The sequence below is a fragment of the Dasypus novemcinctus genome, chromosome 7 (assembly GCF_030445035.2).
Source record: "Dasypus novemcinctus isolate mDasNov1 chromosome 7, mDasNov1.1.hap2, whole genome shotgun sequence".
Taxonomy (NCBI): Eukaryota; Metazoa; Chordata; class Mammalia; order Cingulata; family Dasypodidae; genus Dasypus; species Dasypus novemcinctus.
The window spans coordinates 13957956-13978139 of record NC_080679.1 but is presented as its reverse complement, the minus strand read 5'-3'; the positions used below and the strand labels follow the sequence as shown (position 1 = coordinate 13978139).

At 43.9% G+C, this 20184-nt stretch overlaps 1 protein-coding gene across 1 annotated transcript in view; it reads right to left on the bottom strand.

Annotated features, from left to right (window-relative positions):
- The window catches only part of DNER (delta/notch like EGF repeat containing), a 379425-nt gene that overhangs the window by 221567 nt on the left and 137674 nt on the right, over positions 1-20184 (bottom strand). Inside the window, exons 2-4 of the mRNA XM_058299983.1 lie at positions 16623-16919; positions 13679-13773; positions 11273-11439 (exon numbers count right to left, since the gene is read on the bottom strand). Of these exons, the coding sequence (XP_058155966.1) occupies positions 11273-11439; positions 13679-13773; positions 16623-16919 (559 nt within the window). The remainder of the gene's footprint in view (positions 1-11272; positions 11440-13678; positions 13774-16622; positions 16920-20184) is intronic.

The window sequence follows — 20184 nt, the reverse complement described above, 5'->3', positions numbered from 1 at the left end:
TGCTTGTGGAGAGCTGCTGCAGCAAGATGAAGCAACAGAAAGAGACACAGAGGAGAGGCAATAAGAAACGCAGCATACCAGGGAACTGAGGTGGCACAAGAGATTGAGCACCTCTCTCCCACTCTGGAAGATCCCAGGATCGGTTCCCCGTGCTGCCTAAAGAGAAGACAAGCAGACACAGAAGAACTCACAGCGAATGGACACAGAGCAGAGAGCGCAAAACAACGAGGGGGTAGGGGGAGAAATGAATAAATCTAAAAAAAAAAGATTTGCACTAGAATCCACTCGTGTGTGCTGGCAAGGGAATCACGTGCCCCCACAAAAGACACACTCAGGTCCTCAGCCGAGTTCCTCTGGGTGCGAGCCCATTTGTAAACAGGGTCTTTGATGATGTTACGGCATGGACCCTATTTAGATAAGGCCAAATTGTATCAGGGTGGGCCTCAATCCACTTGAGGGGAGTCCTGAGAGCAAAGAAAATTCAAACACAATGAGCCAGAGGCAGTGGGAAGTCAGCAGAAGCCCCGGCGAGCAGGAGCGGGGAGAGAGATGGCAGGCGAGGGAGCACTGCCAGGAAGCTACAGCCTCGGGGCAAAGCGAGCCCTGCCGATAAACCAGGAGACGATAAATTCCTTTAAGCCAATCATTGTGTGGTACTGGTCACAGCAGCCCTGGCAAACTAAGTTAAGTAATGAAGCATTTATTTCCAGAATTAACAAATATTCTTCAAACTATAAATATTTAATATTTTCCAAATTAATCTCTAAGTAAAAATGTGCTATTCTACTTTATTCTTTAAATAAAGGCATGAGGGAGAGGGAGGGAGACTGAAACAGAATGGGCAGGAGAGAAAGGAAGACCTTGGTTATAAAGACAGGTCTTGAGTTCAGTTTTGGAGACCATAGCAAAGTCTACCATCCCCTCCCCTTCCCCACCTAGAGCACCAGGCCTGAGTTATAGGGGCCTGGTTCTCTGAAACTCTGAAATACTGCTAGAAAACCGCAGAAGCACCTTCCTCTCTTATACCCATGCAGCTACACACGAACTTGCACCAGTGTTAGTCTACCATAGGGTAGTCCTTTTGTCCTTTTCTTGGCTAAGCTCCTAGACTTTGCACAAGTGTTAGTATGCAAAAGAATCTGAGGATCGGGGAAAGGATTCTCCTTCCCAACAGGGCTCAGGTCTGCAGGTAGATCAAGAATCGACCTTCCTAATAAGCTGATTCCAGGCACTGTCCTGGAGGGTGGGAAACAGGTATTGTTCACCTTTGGTCACCTGTCCCAGTTCCTGGGCACCCAACATTGACCAGGACCTAATGAAACTCAGACTGCCAACTAGAGGAAACCAAAACTGGCCTTAATGGAATGTTTTTTTTTTAATGATGCTGAGTTTATCACCACAATCAGTAGGTACTAATAAACAATTGATCCTGACCATCACATTTAGGAAGATGGAAGCAGAGCATGAAGTTCAAGGCTAACTTATAATAATTTTTTTAAAATCCTAATAATCATTACCAACAATAAAAGGACAATCAAAAAAAAATCCTAGAGCTAATGTGGCATTTGCAGTTGAGCTCCCGCCTCCCACATTGGAGGTCCAGGGTTCAATTCCCAGTGACTCCTGAAAAAAACAAAAACAAGCAACAAGCAAGTTAACGGGAAAAAACACAACTCAAGAAAGCCAATGTGGCTCAGTGCTTGAGCATCAGCTTGCACATATGAGGTCCCAGGTTCAATCCCTGACCCCCAGGCACCTCAAAAAAAAAAAAAAAAGGAATAATCCTGCTTGCTAATAACATTGAAACATAGTTTCAAATTACATAAAACTTAAATTTCATAGAAATCTTCTAACTAGGCCAAAGTGAGCCATAAGACTTGAACTGAATTATGCTGCTCAGAGAAGCTTTATAACTTTGTCTGCTTTTGTTCTTTTCTAACTATTACTTTTTATTTGAATATTTCCAACTTGGTTTTCCCTCTCCACTGCAGAAAGCTCAGCAGACCATATTCAACTATGATTTTAAGTTGGCCACAAAAAGATGAAATATTTGCATTTTCTTTGTTAATCTTAAGCTTTCAGCAAGAGAAGATAATTTTTCTATAGGTGGTTACCCTGGGCCTCAAGATCAAGATGTCTTAGAAGACAAAATGTAGCATTCCCAAAAGAAGGATGAAAGGGTTCTTTTTTTGAATTTGATCCTTAAAAATACTTTTAATATAATCAAAAGGAAAAAAGTTTAAATGTCACGGAAGTGGAATATGAAAGTCTAACCCAAAAAATCTTAAGATTGACATTTTACAGCTGGAAACTTTCTTATGGAATTTACTGAGGAGAGCAGCTGTTATATATTAGCAAAATGTAATTAATCAGGTAACATCCACGTGGGCCACCACGGTACAAGGAGCTCTAACACGGTCCCTTTTCTCTAGATGCTTAGTCTAATTAAAGACACAAAACCAACATAACAACAAAGGATGGAGTACATTCACATGCTAAATTGTGCGATGCTGGCTGTAAATGTAATTATCAGAGGGAAAAGAAAGGCTTAAATGGCTAGTAAAACAAAGATTTTACAGAAGAGCAGGAAGGAGGGAGAGAAAGGGAAAGCTGGAAAACTGATGCCCTCTGGACAGAGGGAGGGATGCAAATGGGAAACTTGCAGAGCTGGGGTTCAGTGACCATCTGAAAAGGAAGACAAGTGCCTACAAGAGGGAAAACAGCCCCAACTGGGGCTGGCACCTGTGTCCAAGAGCTGGGGTGTGACTGGAGGAAGAACTACTGGTGGTGTCAGGACAGGGTCCAGACCCCAACAAACGGAAGGGCCCAGCAGCAGACAGGGGAAGTCGTGGAGGTGAGTTTCCAAGAAAGTGGAGGGAGCTCACCCTCAGTACCTGTGGGAGGAGAGGAGAAGGTTCCACTCAAGGTACAGCGAAGGGGCCAGGGACCCCAGAAACCCAGACTTGATGGTAGGATATCCTCCACCAAGAAGAACCACTAAAAATTGCAGGCTGCTGTAAAAACCAGAGGCCAAAGGCTGCATGTAACTTAGCAGGGCTGGAGAAGGCAGAGTCTACCACTACAAAAAGGAAAAGGGTGACTTCAGAAAATGGCCTGGCAGCAATCTGCCTACAAAAAGAACAAGTTAAGATTCTCTAATGTTTCAGAGACACAGCCCTGCTTTATTGGGTCAGAGCTTGGGTGCAAATATCTATCCTTATACCGTGGACCAAAAAAACATCATGACCAATGAAGATGTTACCAAGGAATGAGAAAGATGATGCTGAAAAATACTTACAGAACATTTTTGGGGGGTTAGCATCGGTTACTTTTTTTATCTTTAAAGATGTTTTAGATTACATAAATGGAAGATTGAGAATATAGGCAATTCCCATATACCCTACCCATTACCCCTCCCAAGCTTTCCCCCATTAACAAGATCTTTCCTTGTGGGGTACATTTGTTAAAAGTGATGAACACATATTGAAGCATTGCTACTGTATTAGTCAGCCAAAGGGGTGCTGATGCAAAACACCAGAAATCTGCTGGCTTTTATAAAAGGTATTTATTTGGAGTAGATATTTACAGTTACCAGGCCATAAAGCATAAGTTACTTCCTTCATCAAAGTCTATTGCCATGTGTTGGGGCAAGATGGCTGCTGACCTCTGCCAAGAGCTCAGGCTTCTTGGGTTCCTCTCTTTGTAGGGCTTGCTTCATTCCAGACTCAGAGTTCTTCTTCCCAAGGCTTGCTTCTCTCTAGGCTCAGGGTTCCTCTCTTCCCAGGGCTTGCTTCTCTTTCCTCACAACCATGCTTCTCTGTGTACTTAATTTCCCGGGGCTCCAGCTCAAGACTCCAGCATCAAACCTCCAACTCTGTCCTTTGCCTTGCCTTTTATCTATAAGTCCCCGGCCCTTGGTGGGAACTCAATGCCTTACTGACATGGCCCAGTCAAAGTCCTATCATAATTTAATCACGCCCAGGTACAGACCAGTTTACAAACAAAATCCAATATCTATTTTTAGAATTCATAACTATATCAGACTGTTACAGCTACCAACCATGGTCTATAGTTTACATTATGGTTTACACTTTGCACTGTACAATTTTACAGGTTTTGACAAAATGCATAATGACCTGTATCCATCATTGCAATATCATGCAGAACAATTCCAATGTCCCAAAAATGCCCCATGCTACACCTATTCTTCCCTCTCCCTCCCCTCAGAACCTCTGGTGGCCACTATTTTTACGTCAACGTTACAAGTTCTCTCATTGCTAGAATAATAAATCTACTTTAGTCCATAGCTGCATTACAGAACATTAAAGTGCTCTGCCCATTCCCCTATCTCTTTACGCCCTGAATTGTTCTAAAAACTCTCACAGGCTAAATACAAGAAATACAAATTATAATGGAACTCAGAACCAGAAAAAATATATAATTTAAGATTTTGTAGAAGATAGATAAGCAGGCCACTTGTCTTCACAGTGGCGAGAGCTAAGTTATCGGTTTGGGTCAGCATCTCCTGATGGCCTTTTTGACAAGAGGATAACATATGCTAAGCAACACTTACCCATTCGGAATCCTTTCTTCTGACATGCTCTGGTCTGCACCTGGGACTTTCCTCCTCCCACCACTTCCCTGTGGCCTGGAGTCTCCCAGGGGGAGCCCAATCCTGTGCAGCCCTGCCCAGTCCTCATGGCCAGGGCAGGGGCCACAAGGCACTAGAACAGGGGTTACGGGGGTTCTTCGCCTTTTTTGTTTCATGGACCCCTTTTCCAGTCATTTGAAAGCCACTGACTCCTTACTAAGTCCCCACTATGCTGTGTGTTATTTAATAAATATATCACACCCGCACCGACACATCCCCACAAGAATGTTCTTTTGAATTTCAATTCAAGCTCACGGCCCGGCCCGTGGTGAAGAACCACTGCTTTAGAAGGTGGCCAGTGACGAGATGGAGAAGCAGTACGGGGGCGGGGGCGGGAGGCGCCTCTGTTCTCTTTATTTCTTGATTGCTTTTAACTCCGGAACAAGAAACGAAAGAATGCTTCAAGAAATGGCAGCGATGAGGTTCCTTCTAGAGAGCAGGTACCTGACTTGCTAAACGGGCACACGTGGAAATGAAACTCTGACTGCTCTGCATGGCTACAGGGCGTTAGCCACCCAAACTGGGGTGTCAGCAAAGCCTCCGGGACCTACTTCACGCTTCTCTTGGAGCTTTGTCTCCTTTCAGTCCTGCCTGCCACTCTCTCCCCAACTAGTGCAGGCTGAGCCCCCATGGCCTCCCTGGTTTGAGGAGCACCTTTCCCTAAATTCCCCTCTCCATCAAACTTTAGGGATGAGACACCCCAATCCTAGCTAAATTACACTGAAACTTAAATTTTAAAGGCCAAGGAGTATGGGAACAGTTTAATGTAGAAGGGAAGGAAAAGGTAGGGTTTGAGAATAAGAAAAATGAAGCTTTATTAAAGGATTCCAAAGGACGACTTAAATTCATGACAAAGACTAGAGGAGATTCCTCCTTTTCTTATGATGGACAAACACAGAACCCAGGAAATAATAACCACATCTTGAGCACCAAAAGTCGTTCACATCTGAGTTGAGAGGCAGTTGGAAGATTAGGTGGGCTTTTCTGCCATAGGCTGGTGGAAATTTCTAGTTTTGAGGGCCACTTGTTTTGAATGGCCACTAGTCAGTTTCTAATAACACCATTACCTTCTTGTAATGACATTAAAACTGTGCCATTAAAACGCCATACACTTCCCTTTGCATAACCTAGCAAAACACTCTGTGTGGTCTACCTGCCCCAGGCAGAATTATCTGGTTCTTCCTCTGAATCCTGTGGCCATTTCTGCTAATCCCTTGTCTACAGTGCTGGCCTCTGCCTTGGTTGCCCCATTTGCACAGAGACCACACCGAAATCATCTTTGTGTTTCCAGACTAGCACAGTGCCTGGAAAATAAGAGGTATGTAAAACATATTTTCAAAACTAATAAACTGCATATCCCTCACAGTCCTGATGCTTTAAAAAAAGTAAGTAAATAAAAAACAGGCTACGTTCCTTGATTTGGAAACTTGGGAATCAGACAGATCAGTCAAATGAGACACTGGGTGAGCAGAGAATGTTGATATGTGTTTTCACATGATCTCACATACAGCTTAAAGAGGTGGTTCTAAATTTTTCAGGAACCCAGAAGCCTTTGGGAATCCAGGGAAGCTTTGACTCTAACCTGAGAAGAATGCATAGACACACAAAAGCCTCCAGTACATTTTCTAGAAATTCATAGAATCCATAAAGTAGAACCTCGGCCCCATGGCAGCCCCCAAAACCAGTCACAGATGGACCCCCGATTAGGAACTCTGACCTTAAGACCAAGAGCAACAGCTGGTTGTGTAACAAGAATTCAGTTATTTTAATATACAAGTCTGTATAAACAGTTTAGGCAACAAATGAATGGTCTCCAAGGAAGCATCATGATGCCAGTAGGACAAAAGTATCAAATAAATTCCACAAAGAAATGAAACCCCTCAGGCTGTGAAGGACCCCTGCAGGAGAGCAGTCTCACTGCCTCCCCCACAGCAGCTGCTAAAAGCCTGAGACTTTTTATTCCTGCCTTATTTCTCAAGAGAAGAAAAGAGTGCACTGCTTTAGGTATCGTTTTGCTATACAGTAATCTTTTTAAAATAGAAATGTAGAATCAAGGAAACTTTACAGGAGTCAGACTTGGCCCAATGGATACGGCATCCGTCTACCACATGGGAGGTCCGTGGTTCAAACCCCAGGCCTCCTTGACCCGTGTGGAGCTGGCCATGCGCAGTGCTGATGTGCGCAAGGAGTGCCGTGCCACCCAGGGGTGTCCCCCGCGTAGGGGAGCCCAACGCGCAAGGAGCGCGCCCCGTAAGGAGAGCCGCCCAGTGCGAGATTCCCGTACCGCTGACAACAGAAGCAGATAAAGAAGACGATGCAGCAAATAGACACAGAGAACAGACAACCGGGGAGGGGGTGGGGGGGAAGGGGAGAGAAATAAATAAATAAATCTTAAAAAAAAAAAAAGGAAACTTTACAGCATCCTCCAGATTTCAAGAGGCACAAAGAGGCGCAGGCAGACTCAATAAATTTCTAATCCAGTAAGATATCAGTTACAAAGAAGACCATTTGTAATGCAGCTAATTCAGTAGCTGTATTCCTGAAGAAATGATCCCAGCTCTTACAAGGAAATCCCTGTGGGCCATGGCTTGCACCCATCATTCCTTCATCAACTTAAAGTAAATCCAAAGCTAAAAGGAGAAGCTTTTTGGTTAATTATACTTGAAATCCTACTGCCTGAACTAAACATAAAAATGCACTTGTGGGAAGCGGACTTGGCCCAGTGGTTAGGGCGTCCATCTACCTGGGAGGTCTGCGGTTCAAACCCCGGGCCTCCTTGACCCATGTGGAGCTGGCCCATGCGCGCAAGGAATGCGGTGCCACGCAGGGGTGTCCCCGCGTAGGGGAGCCCCACGCGCAAGGAGTGCACCCCGTAAGGAGAGCCGCCCAGCGCGAAATAAAGTGCAGCCTGCCCAGGAATGGTGCCGCCCACACGGAGAGCTGACACAAGATGACATGACAAAAAGAAACACAGATTCCCGTGCCACTGACAACAACAGACACAGACAAAGAAGAACATGCAGCAAATAGACACAGAGAACAGACAACTGGGGTGGGGGTGGGGAGAGAAATAAATAAATTTTCTTAAAAAATACACTCATTTTTATGATATAAATTAGACATTTAAAATGTACTGAAAACTGTAGGAAGGGATGGTACAAAGACCCCTCATAGAAGTGATAGAACAGTAGGTTATGAGCAGGAGAAGAAAACAAGGAAAGAGAAAAAGGGGAAGAAGGTAGACCACTGTAAAGAAAGAATGGAGAAAGCCATGAGCTAGACCAAATGAAAATAATTTCAAAGGTGAGGAGAAGAGTAAAACACCAGATTGCGGTAAAAACAAACACGGACCATAAAAGGGAAAAACGCTCAAGGTTGTGCTGCCCAGCTAGGTCGGCCGGAAGTGTGGCTAAAGCAGGCACCCCTGCCTGGGTCTCCCAACCAAAAGGAAAACCAGCCATGAGACGACCCCAGAGTTCATCTGTGGGCTTGTCTACAAGGGTCTGTAAGAGCTCACGCATTTAGGAAAAACATGAGAAAATTAAAGAGAGGGCAAATCGCTGAAACTGGCAGCAGCACAGGAGGAAAGAAGTTGATGCATTGAGGAAGCCGGGGGGGGGGGGGTGGTCAGGAATTACATACATTTTTTAAAGTTATACCAGTTCTTTCCTGCTATAAAACAGTATAAATATTAATAAAGAAATAGTAATGAAGGAAACCTGTGAAAAACAACTAAACTGAAATAGGTGGGAGTAAGTGCGATATCATCATGCATAATGTTTAGAAAATTAGTTCTCAGCAACACACTTTAAAACAGAATAGTGTGTGCAGAACTGGTGACAGCTTTCAAATTTGTCTCCCAAAGACCTAAAAGGAACCCCTCTGCTCTGTTACATGGAAATTTCTTAATCCCTTTTGCCTTGGCTGATGTAAGCAGAATCTGTTAAGAGTGAGTGGCAAAGTGGGACAAAACCAACTCCCACAAATACCTCAAGATTATTTGTAAAAAAAGTAGCAATGGTGCCCGAAAGACAGCAATGAAGCTCTGGAATTTTACTCTCGCTTTGGCATGGAGGCTTTCTGCCTCCTGCTCAAGCATCGACCTGTTCATCCATCCAGTGAGCACAGATGTATTCTTCACAAAGTTCTTTTGGATCTCCGCAAAATCATATTCTGGTCTAGAGAGCCCAGAATTGTTCAAGTGAATTATCTAAAGCTGCTTGATTTTAATAAAACAAAAAGAATGTTAAGTACGGCATTGTAGTAAGCACGAGGCTTCTGCAATGATTACAAATGATAAGCCTTGTTTAAGATAAAAAGATTCTGTAAAATGAGAAATAGCTCACAGCACGTAGGGTGTAGTCACTTTATCAGGGTTATGAAGCCTTCTTCCTCAGAAGGAGCTGGTGACAAGAGAATACACGCAAAGATTGTGATCTCCATTACAAAGTCACATAAAACACTTAGAAAGCTCCAGTTGGAAATTTAAAAAGATATCAGGTCACAAATTTTCAAACCAGAAAAAAATGGTTTATAGTCATAAAGAATCTTAAGATCCTTGTCTTCTCATCATAATCGAAAACTTAATTTTGGGGGGAAGAATTTCTTAGTTATTAATGTATCAAATTTTAGATTTTAATTACTCCTCTAAGAAAGAGTGCAATTCAATCAAAGATAAAGTTCTTTATTTTCATGTATCCTTTCATGTTAGCAAAATGAGCTCTAATCGTGTCGGAATTCAGAAAAGTCCTTGTCTCTCAAAATAAGAAAAACATATAAGCATTGGAAAATCCTTTTCTATTATTCTCCCCCTCAATATCAGTCTAAGGTAACAAATGATGTTACAAACAAACATAGTAAAAAAATGTAAGCTATTACTTCAAATGGATATTTCCTGGAAACATTAATGACGTTTTAAAGACTAATAAGACATTATATATTTTCTTTAAATATTAACTCTGTGTCATAGAAGGATAGGTTAATCCACTACAGAGAAAAACTTAAAAGATCAATATAACATAAAATTGAAACTATTTATCAAAGTGCTCAGACTATTTCCTTTTAGGTCAACTAACAACAGATATGGATATGGAAAAAACTAATAGCTTCATGAAACGTAATGAGTAAAATCTAGATTTGACATGATAGACAATATTTCATCACAAACTCAAACCGATAATTTAGTGTATGTCTTACTAGTCAACACTATTCTGAAGTTCAAGGCCCTCCACTCTTATTCTAACCAGGTCCATTCATCCACATGATTTCTCCTCCCTTCTCTCCACCCAATAAAATCCCTTCTCCCACAATGGAATTTCCAAAGACTAAGAAACAACCTTCTCATCAGAGGAGGGTCACTCAAATATAAAATGCAATACAAATTATAAAAAGCTGAGTATTTTATCAGTTTACCTTCACTATGATAGTTGCATCAGGTACATTATCTTGGAGAATAAATCTAAGTGTATCTTTTCCATTTAATTTAGTAAAATATTTAGTGTATCTCAGGAAAGATTTTTCAAAAGTACCCTAGAACAATCCATAACTTTTGTGATTTATACTCCCATATCCATTCTCTCATTTAACCCTTCCAACACCCCTGAGAAATAGGGGCTGTCACTCCCAGTCCCATCCTGCAGGTGAGGCTGCTGGACTCTGCTGTTTGGACAGGAGGTGGTATTAACAGCAGGACGCAGCAGGTGCTTGGGTGCACTGGATGGGGAAAGGTGGAGTCTAAATTTGAGCTTGTGCCCTTCAGCTGAGGCTTCCTGGGAGACTGCCCACAAACGGAACAAGCTCCAGTAAAGAGCTGATGCGATCGGCACACTGCGGGCTAGAGTTACATGTTCCAACCCCACAGGAGCTCTGTGCTGTGTGGGTCGGGGTAGCCTAGAATGCTAAACTTCAGGAAAGGTGGCTGAATGAATACAACTGAAAAGCCGCCCAAGTGTAGGCCTTGGGCTGGGGCAGGGAGCACTGAGGGTCAAGGAGGGAGCAGTTGGGGCAGCTCTTCTGAAGGCCATTTCTGGCCAGGGGCCTGGACAGGTGGCCATTTAGAGAAGGCAGCCATTCCAGAAGGAAAGAAGAGTTATAAGTGACCCACGGAGCAGGGATGGGCATGGGGAAGAGGGGCCCCAAAGAGAGGTGAACTTGTCCACAAGTCAGGCGGGTGGTTCAGAAGTGATAAATCAACTGTGAGGTCCTATGCCAGAGGCAAACCGCCCCCCCCCCAAGCAAAAAAAAAAAAAAATCAAGTGGGAACAAAGGTCTTTCTGAGATACCAACCCTCTACTTGCCCACAATTCCTGGAGGAAGTGGACTAGAGAGTCTAAAAGAAAACCACAGTTCAGAGAGTTAACCTGAATTGCCTAAGATCATGTACCTATTACACTTTAACCAGCGCTGGGACTCCAAAGCCCAAGCATTTTCCATTTTGAACAACACTGGAAATACCTCACAAAACAAATCTGATTGTAAGTAAAACCTTACTTAAAATGGAGGAAACGGTTTTGAGAGCTGAGATTATATTACTTGGGCAAAACCCCCTATCAACAGTCTCTAAAAGCTAACCCAAGGTCGTGTTGGATCAGGTGTGGGGTTGAGTAGCTTGCCCTAACTCACCAATGAAGTAATTGTGTCCCAAGACCAGCATCTCCTCCAAGAGGACAAGGCCACCTGGAGCCTGGAGCAGGGTCACGCTTCGTCCATCGATGAGCGAGCACTGCTGAAATCCCGTGGCTGTCACCTTCCATAACAAAATCAGAGAAGCAGTGGCGTCTTGCCGAATTCTGGAAACAGGAATAATGTCAACACAAAGTCCCTTTCAGAAACACTCATCTGAGAACCAGTCCATCAGATTAAAAATAAAAATAGAGACAACACGTACATCTAAAATGGTTATAGTTTTCCCACATTCGTTAGAAATATCTACCTCCCTCTTATTCAAAATATAACACAGAATTATTCATCGACAGCTCACCTTTGGGAAACAATTTTAATAAACAATAAAGGGGTATACAGGGTTCTTTCAGACACAAAATCCCTCCAAATCCACACAATATAAAAAGCCCTGCTTAAATTTGTTATCAATGCATACCACTGGCTCAACACTGTCAAAATAAATCAGCGTGTCACTCCCGTGTTTCAAGCCTCTGCTGGTTTCTTGTTTTCAAGATAAACTCCAAAGTCCTGAGATTGCCACAGAAAGCCAGCGAACCCTGACCCCAGCTCCTTTAGCCTCAAGCCCCAGCCCGCGACCCATACACAATGCTCCAGGCACAACGGGCACAACGAGCAAGCCACTAGCCCTTCCCTGGCAATTTTTTCCCAGCTCCCAGCCTTTGCATCCTTCTTCCCCATCTGGAAAACATGCCATCCTTCTCAGCTTGGCACATGCAATGCTTCTCTGAGACCTTCCCGACCTGAGCCAGCCCCAGCTTCCTCCCCACACACACCTCCACCCCACCCCCAGTAGGTGCTTGCCCCGTGTCTGGGCTCCTGAGAAAAGGTCTCTACCTCGATCAGATGAGGGTCTGTGCCTGTGCACACAGCTGCCCCCCCAACACACACACACACACACACACACACACACACACACACACTCCACCTCCAGCGCACCGTCTCTGGCTTGCAGCAGGGGACGCAATAAACTTTGGAAAATGATTGACGTCATGAATAAATGAAAGCGTCAGGGGCTAGTCACTCCCACAGGGGAATTCGGGGTGCTTGGCACTCCCACCTGACTCAGCCTCGTTCCCACTCTGCTATTTCTGTCCAGTCCTAGAGCCTACAGCAATATTAGAGTCTGTCAGGTTTGTTGAGAAGAAGACAACAAAAGCATTTATAGGAACAGAAGGAAAACTATTAGGAAAGGTTAGCTAAGGTAAGGGAACAGGACCTGGACGAGAGGCCGAGGAGGGGGTTTCAGAAAAGTGAAGGAAATGAATGGCCTTTCGCTCAGCCCAGCTGTGGATGCGGGCAGGGTCCTCTGTGTGAGCAGAGAATCACTGGGGGGAGAGCTCCCCCTGCCGGCAGAACTGGACGCTGCGCGGAGGCGCCACCTCTCTCCCTAGGGGAGCATTCCTCTCTGCCCCCAAAGAATTCACTGCCCAGCCAACTCCTCCCTTCTGAGTGGGTCCGAGGCTGGTGAGGGAGAGGGGTTGCAGGGATAATGTAACATTTCAAACATTTTCAGAGATTCCATTGGTTAGATGTCAAGGTGGGCAAAATGACCCCGTATTGATGGAAGAGGCCTATGGTACCCACTGCCCCCCTTAAAAAGGACCCCAGGTATGCTAAAGTCACATGTCCCCCTATCTAAAATCCCCCTGACTGGGCAGCAAACACCCATTTGGTTGTCTGGGGGCTGGGGGTGGAAGGGTTAATGGCCACAGGGAAGGCAGGCAGTGGGGTTATCAAACAGGTCTAGGCTGCTCTAAGCTGGCTGCACCCCACAGACCAGGGGCAGCCAACTTCCCAGAGCCTCATTCCCAACGCGCCTGCTCAGAGCTGAGCCAACGCTACTTCCCTTCACCTCTTCCCTACTGGAGACAGACAACGGGCATCCGTAATTTGCAAGAATTTAAGTTTAACACAAAGCAAAACCCTGTCTTTCTCAGCTGTCTGTTTCTAAAGAGAAAATTGCAAAACTTTGAATTTAAATTTGGGGTAAGTTACACACATGGATTTAACCAACAGCCCACAAAACATCTCAGGAGGCCAAATAATTCTGGAAGCAAAAGTCGATGGGGAGGTGACAAGTCTGGCGGCAGGTCTTATCTAAGCCTCCGGTTTTCTGACCTCACCCGGCACTCCAACTTCCCAATGCCACATTTCCGGCTTGATGTTGGTCCTAATTGTAAAATTCTCTCCTCCAGCCTCACACCGGCCAGCCACGTCTGCAGAAAGAACTCCTTTGTGATGCTCACTGGGCTAACCAGTCACAGGCCAGCTACACACACAGACACAGCGCAGCCCGTGGCTCAGTGGGCCCATCTTGAAGCTCTTTTTAACTGAGATTCGTCTTACTTTACTGAGGTGTTCTGTGGTACTTCAAAGGACACCAGGCGGCCTCCGGCAGAGCTGTTAGAACTGGCATTCCCACAGGCAATATCTGGGATCACCTGGGAGGGAAGAAAGACTCGTTATTGGGGTCAATCACAGAACACATAATACTACAAAGCAGAATTCCTTGCACAAAGCAGGGAAGGGGATGGAGAGAGGACAAGTAAAACCTTAGGAATGCAAAAGAAAGTGAAAGCGAGGCCATTTGATTTTCTGAAATGTAAAAAGTTTCCTGGGAGCAGCCTACAAATTCCTGCAAACAGGGTACCGCAGGGGAAGACGCAGGCTTCCGCTCACTGGTCTCTTTCCCTTCCTTTAATTAGCAGCCTTGGCCCCTGCTACATGCTCAACCTGGGGAAAGGAGGGCCCAGCTGCTTAAGGAACAAGGTCTAGCTTACAAAGGGCGGCTGGAAAGCTTCCTGGCCAGGAAAGCGTGCTCCTCCCCTTGCGAAGGACAAGGTAGATCTGATCTGCATGACCGTTCTCACGTGGGTCTGAGAAAGGCAGGCTGAGGCTGGGAGCCTGCCCCTGTTTCCCTGGGAACCACACCCTAATGTTTCAAGTATGTTCCCAAAAGTATTAGATCAATGTGCATAAAAAGGAGTTCAATGGGAATAAAAAACAAAAACAACAGTGCTCAGAAAGCAAACGGTGAACAATAGCACATTGGCCAGTGATGTGCTTGTGACCCACTTGCTCATCACTGTCCTGGCCCGTGATGGTCAAAATGAAGGGGCATTTCAGTACCCAACAGAGCTGAATTAAGTGAAAACAATACGGAAATGCTCAGCACCTTCACCCCACACCCGGCGCTTAGAGTTTTTGTCCAGAATGCCCAGTAGCCACAGTCTATAGATAAAATCCACCACTGATATTCAAAGACACGAGTCCAACTGGTTTAGTTTGTGTAATGGACAACCGTTCCATAACTTGTAGCCCTGCAGTGCTCCAAATAGCTTCAGACTTCCAAAGAAGCATCTTGGAAGTATCACAAAAAGAGGAAGCCCAAACATATTCATGTGTCTTTGTCTGGTGCAATTAACCTGCTTCTTGAACAGCCTAAGAAATAATAGCATGGCGGGAAGACAAGTATTTTTTCACACTGACCAACAGTAGAAAAGCCAATCTTTAAATAGGCTGGATGGGGAGAAGTTTGCTTTAAAGGACACTTCCTTGATAAACTAGGAATCAAATCTAGTTCATAGTCAAGAAATGAGTCATCCAGTAGAGAAGTATTAAAATCATAACTTCAAAGCATTTATTAAAAGTCTGAAATAGAACAAGTTCATAGTTTTTTTAGGTAAGCTAAAAACATTACCCTGCATTCTGGACGTGGCCTTCATAAACTGTGTGGCAAAGAAAAAATAAGTGGGTCAACCAATTCAAATTATCCAGGAAAAGGAAAAAAGTAAATGCTGCATCTCTCTTTCATGAAATAAAGGAAATTTCCAGACACATTCCCCTAGACCCTAATACATACTACTCAAAGATCCATGAGTTTTCTCATCTAAGCTCTGAAACATGTGGAAATGTACAACCACGGGTTTATATGGAGTATAAACAACTTATATATGAAGTATAAGTTATGGAATGGAGTTACATGCTATCAGTGTGGTCTCAAACTAATAACTTGGATTGTTCTCCAACTGCTTCAACTAGTGAATTTATTATTTAAATCAACTTTCAGGGGTCTGCTGAAAAAGCCTAAGAGCAAGGCTTTTGATAAGCCAGAAAATGCATCAAGCCAAACCTAGATTGGACAAATTTCAACAAAAAACATTTACTATTGCCAAAGTGAATAAAATATGGAAGCATCATTACCAAAGACTTCTTAAAATATTTTTAAATTAAGGATAGTTTCTCAGATGTATGTGCATCAATGTTCATTGCAGCATATTCAGATTTGCCAAAAGGTGGAAGCCAACTCAAATGTCCATCAACAGATAAATAGATAAACAAAATATGGTATATACATATAATGAAATATTATTCAGTTGAAAAAAGGAATGAAGTTCCAATGCATTCCACCACATGGATGAACCCTGAAGACAGGATGTTGAATGAAATAGGCCAGATACAAAAGGACAAATATTGCATGATCTCACTGCTATAAAACAATTCGAATATAAAAATTCAAAGAGTCAGAAACTAGAATAGAGATTGCCAGGGGCCAGGTTGATGTAGGGAGTGGTGAATTAATTCTTAATTTGTACAGAGTTTCTGTTTGGGAAATGGAAAACTTTTGGTAATGGACAGTAGTGATGGTGGTAAAACACTGTGACTATAACGTCACTAAATTGTATATTTAAAAGTGGTTAAAGTAGGAAATTTTACCTTATACATGTTACCGGAATAAAAACAATTAATGGTAGTTTCTCTTTTCTAAGTCCCATTGCAGTGCTACAAGATAGATCCTAATAACAGAAAAATAATAGCTGAACATGTTACACGAAGGAAAATTAGGTCAAAACTTGAAGTTTCTGTGATATTATCATTGATATGATTCACTATTGAGCTGTCTGGCCCTCAGAATCTACCAGATCTCACAGAAGATCTCACAGAAATGTACATGGATATCTTTCCAGAAAACAGGGTCATTCGTTTTCTTTTCTTGTTTACTCTTTAGGGTCACAAAACAATAGTAAATGAAATGCTTCATCTGCATAGTTGAGAGATGGCCTACACACATGTGCAGGTCAGACACAGGTCAGACCCACTGTTTCGTTACATAGGTAACTTAAAGACCTTCCATTTTTATTGCTGATGTTAGAACCACAAGAATTATTTTAACCTTTCTGGTTTCTTACCTAAAAATATATGCAATAAAACAAAATATATGTATATAAATATTATGCATACACATATATAATGTATATGTGTATACATATAAACAATAAAACGTCCTCACCTCCACTTGATCCCATTTCATTTCGACAACCTTCTGCCCTGTTTTTGGCTGCCACGTGGGCAGCGGCACCGTTGCTTGGGAGCGGGGCAGCATTCCGTCGGGCTCCTGGGTCGTGGGCACAGGCTGCAGCTGTCTGGGCGCCGTGGACTCGGTCCAGCCCGTGGCTGGGAGGCTGGGCAGCTCCTGCTCACAGTTTGGACCTTCATAGCCTTCGCTGCAAAAGCAGAGGAAGCCATCTCCACTGCTGCTACAGTTGCCATGGTGACAGGGGTTGCTGGCACAAGGATCCACCACGATCTGAAACGATACCATAAATGGGTCAATTATTCCCTCCTAAGGAAAGGGGGGCCGTGGCTGGGAAATGAGCTCTGTGTCCCAGAGCTGCTGCTCCGATGGAAACGCTATTCCCATGGAGTGCACGTTCTTGCTGTTGGGAGGAAAAGCTCCCCAAGCTCATCCCAGTGCTTCGGCTCACCATAGAACACAAGCGCCCAGCATCGAAATACATGGTGGAGAACAGTCCCTCAAAACCCTAAATTAGGCTGAACCCGTTGGTTAGGGGGATTTTCTAAGGCAAAATAAGTCGAACTGAAGATCATGAAGAGGATGGCAACTTGGGTATTTTTAGTGCCCATTTGACAAATGATCCCACACATCTCAATTGGAATCGCATTTTTCACATCCTGGGCCTCTGGAGGGTTTCATAGTGAGAACTACGTGTTTTATTTCCTCTACACATGTACTCATCCGTGCATCCCAATTTCCTACCTGACCAACAGCCCTTTTTAAGGTACCATTTAATTAAAGGCTTGGAGAGGATCAGTTTCCATGACAAAGGGTGAACATGAGAGAGCATGACAGTCACTTAAATTAGGCAGAATTTTATGCAGTTTTTTTTGCTTCATTATTTTGGAAGGTGATTTCAGAGAGGTGGGACTCCACCAGCTACAGAAGATAAAAATTCAATCAATGTGTCTTTAAAATAAAACGTGTTCATGCTCGAAGAAGTGTTTCTGTCCAATTCCTTATTCCTTAGCTTCTGACCTCTGAATCACCACTTGTTATTACTTGGAGACACTCAGCAAATCAATGTGAAGAGATCACCTTCTTCTCTCTTGAGACACCTCAGGTGTACAGTCATGATCTCAGTGCTTATTCAACTCTAATTTGTTTCTGTGATCATGGAAAATTAGACTTCTATCTGATATACCCCTGGCTTCTCAGGGTTGATCATAAAATAGAAGTCAGTAAAGAATCTGCTACAGAGAAACGGGATTCTGAATCTCTCTTAGACAAATGAGCCCCACACATAAACACACATGGATAGAATTCTTCACAGTGAATGGCTACTCATTCAGCTAAATTATCCCTGTTAAACAATTCCCAAACTCCTTAAGGAATATCAAGGGATCTTGGATTGAATAAAATGAAGCTCCACAAATACGACATGGCTAATTCTATGCTGAAATAGTCACATAATCTCAGATAAGAGTAGACTGCTTAGAATCTGAAGAGAATATTCAAAGTGTAAATGATTTTACATACTGACAATATTTATCAACTCAAAATAAAGCCCAAGCCCCCCACAGCAGACAAGGCACCTTCCTGCCCTCTGATCTCCTCTCCTCCCACAGTCCTCCTTCCACAATACAAATCCACCCCACCTCAGGGCCTTTGCACCTGCTGGGTCATTGCCTGGAAGGCTTTCCCCACACTTTGCTTGGCTGACTAGCTCATTTCAGTCACTTCTCCACTCAAATGCCATTTTCTCAGAGAAGACTTTCCTGGCTACAAAAGCTAAAATGAGCCTTTTTCCTCTCCCACAAATATGTAAGCTCCACGAATGCAGGAACCTTATCTGTTGTACTCCTGGCTCCATCCCCAGCACATCAAAGCACAGAAAGGATAGTCAAGCTTAAGAAAAACTACCGAAAGATACAAAGATTGACCAATAAGCGTGATGAGGGAAGGATATGAATTGCTTGTTTAGTTACCGTATTGTTCTCTTATTTGTGATTTTTGGAAGGCGTCAAGGGGTGGGTGAAGAATTATTTGACAGGAGGGGAAAAGAACTTTATTAACTAGGATGAAAGGGACATTTATAGCGATGTATCTGAAATCAGCGTTAAAATGCCTGAGGTTGACCTAGTCACAAGTTAAGAATTTTGACATGTCCATAGAATCAAGACAAACTAATTCTGGAGCCACCATTGTAGAGCTTAGAGAAAGACATTGCTGAGGCATAGATCACCTCTGACCGCCAGAGCCCCCGTGGCTTCGGCTCCATCGCCACGGCCCACTGCTGGCTAATGCGGGTCCCAACAGAGACAGGGGTCTCCTCAAAGATGCACCGAGGGCAGCATAAATCACTTCCTCCTCCAGGGAACTAATTCAAAGCATGTGGCCCCACCCAGCGCACATGACGCCTAGTGCTCGCCCTACAGCCTTTTGGAGTTCCCAAAGCACATCACCACAGGGTATCATCTGTCCCTCACAATGACCCTAAAAGAGGTAAGGAATTTTCTGAACCCACTTCACTGTTGGGATGACTCATCTCGATAGCCACAGCCACTAAGGAAGCCAGGGCTCCAAGCGGCATCTCTGATTCCTAGTCAAGGGCTCTTTCCACAACATGGAGCTGCAACTTTGGAAGCTGTGGTGGGCTGGATTATGTACCCCAAGGAAAGGTATGTTCTTCATCTTTAAACCTTGTAGCTGTGGGTATGAACCCATTTGTAAACAGGATCTCTGTGGTGAGTCAGGGTGTGGAAGCCACAAAAAAACAAGGATTAAGTGCAGGCCAATCAAGACCACCTTAAATGATTTTTCAGAAGAAAGGTATGATAACAATAATACTAAACAAATATTGGTTGGTGGCTTTCTATGTGACAGGAAGAGTACCAGATCTGGGAAGAAAATGGTAAGAAAAACATACACAGTGTCTACCTCTCTGAGGTTTACCTAGTATTTGTAACCTTGTACTAGCGCGAAGAACAGAAACAACAAAAATAGTTCCACCTGCCACTCACTGACTCCTGAATGTGCGTCCGCCTCTGCATTCAGCATTTTATGATTCCTTCTTTAGTTCATCCTTACGACAATCCTGCAAAGTATGCTAATTAACTAATTACAGATGAGGAAACTATAGGCTAGAGACATTAGGCAAATGACCTAATTTAATCAGAGCAAAAGCCAGTCTTTCCAAAGTCTTCCTAAGGCCCACGTGATCTGCCCCTGGCCCTCCAACGCCCACTGTTCCCCTCCTTCACTTGGCTCCAGCCACACTGCTCTCCCCACTGGTCCTCCAACTCTCGAGGCGTCTCCTGCCTCAGGACCTTTGCACTGTTCCCTCCGCTGGAGCACCGTCCTCGTCCTCATGGCTGCTTCCCTGCCTCCTTCACGTCTTTGCTCACATGACCCTGAACACCCTTGACAGCAGCACAAAGTCCCCACCCCTGGGCACTGCTCAGCCCTCATTCCCTGCTTTATTTCCCCCCCCCCCCCAAACGTTTATCATTCTTCTAACATATTTTTTTCTAGTAATTTATTATACTTATTTTCT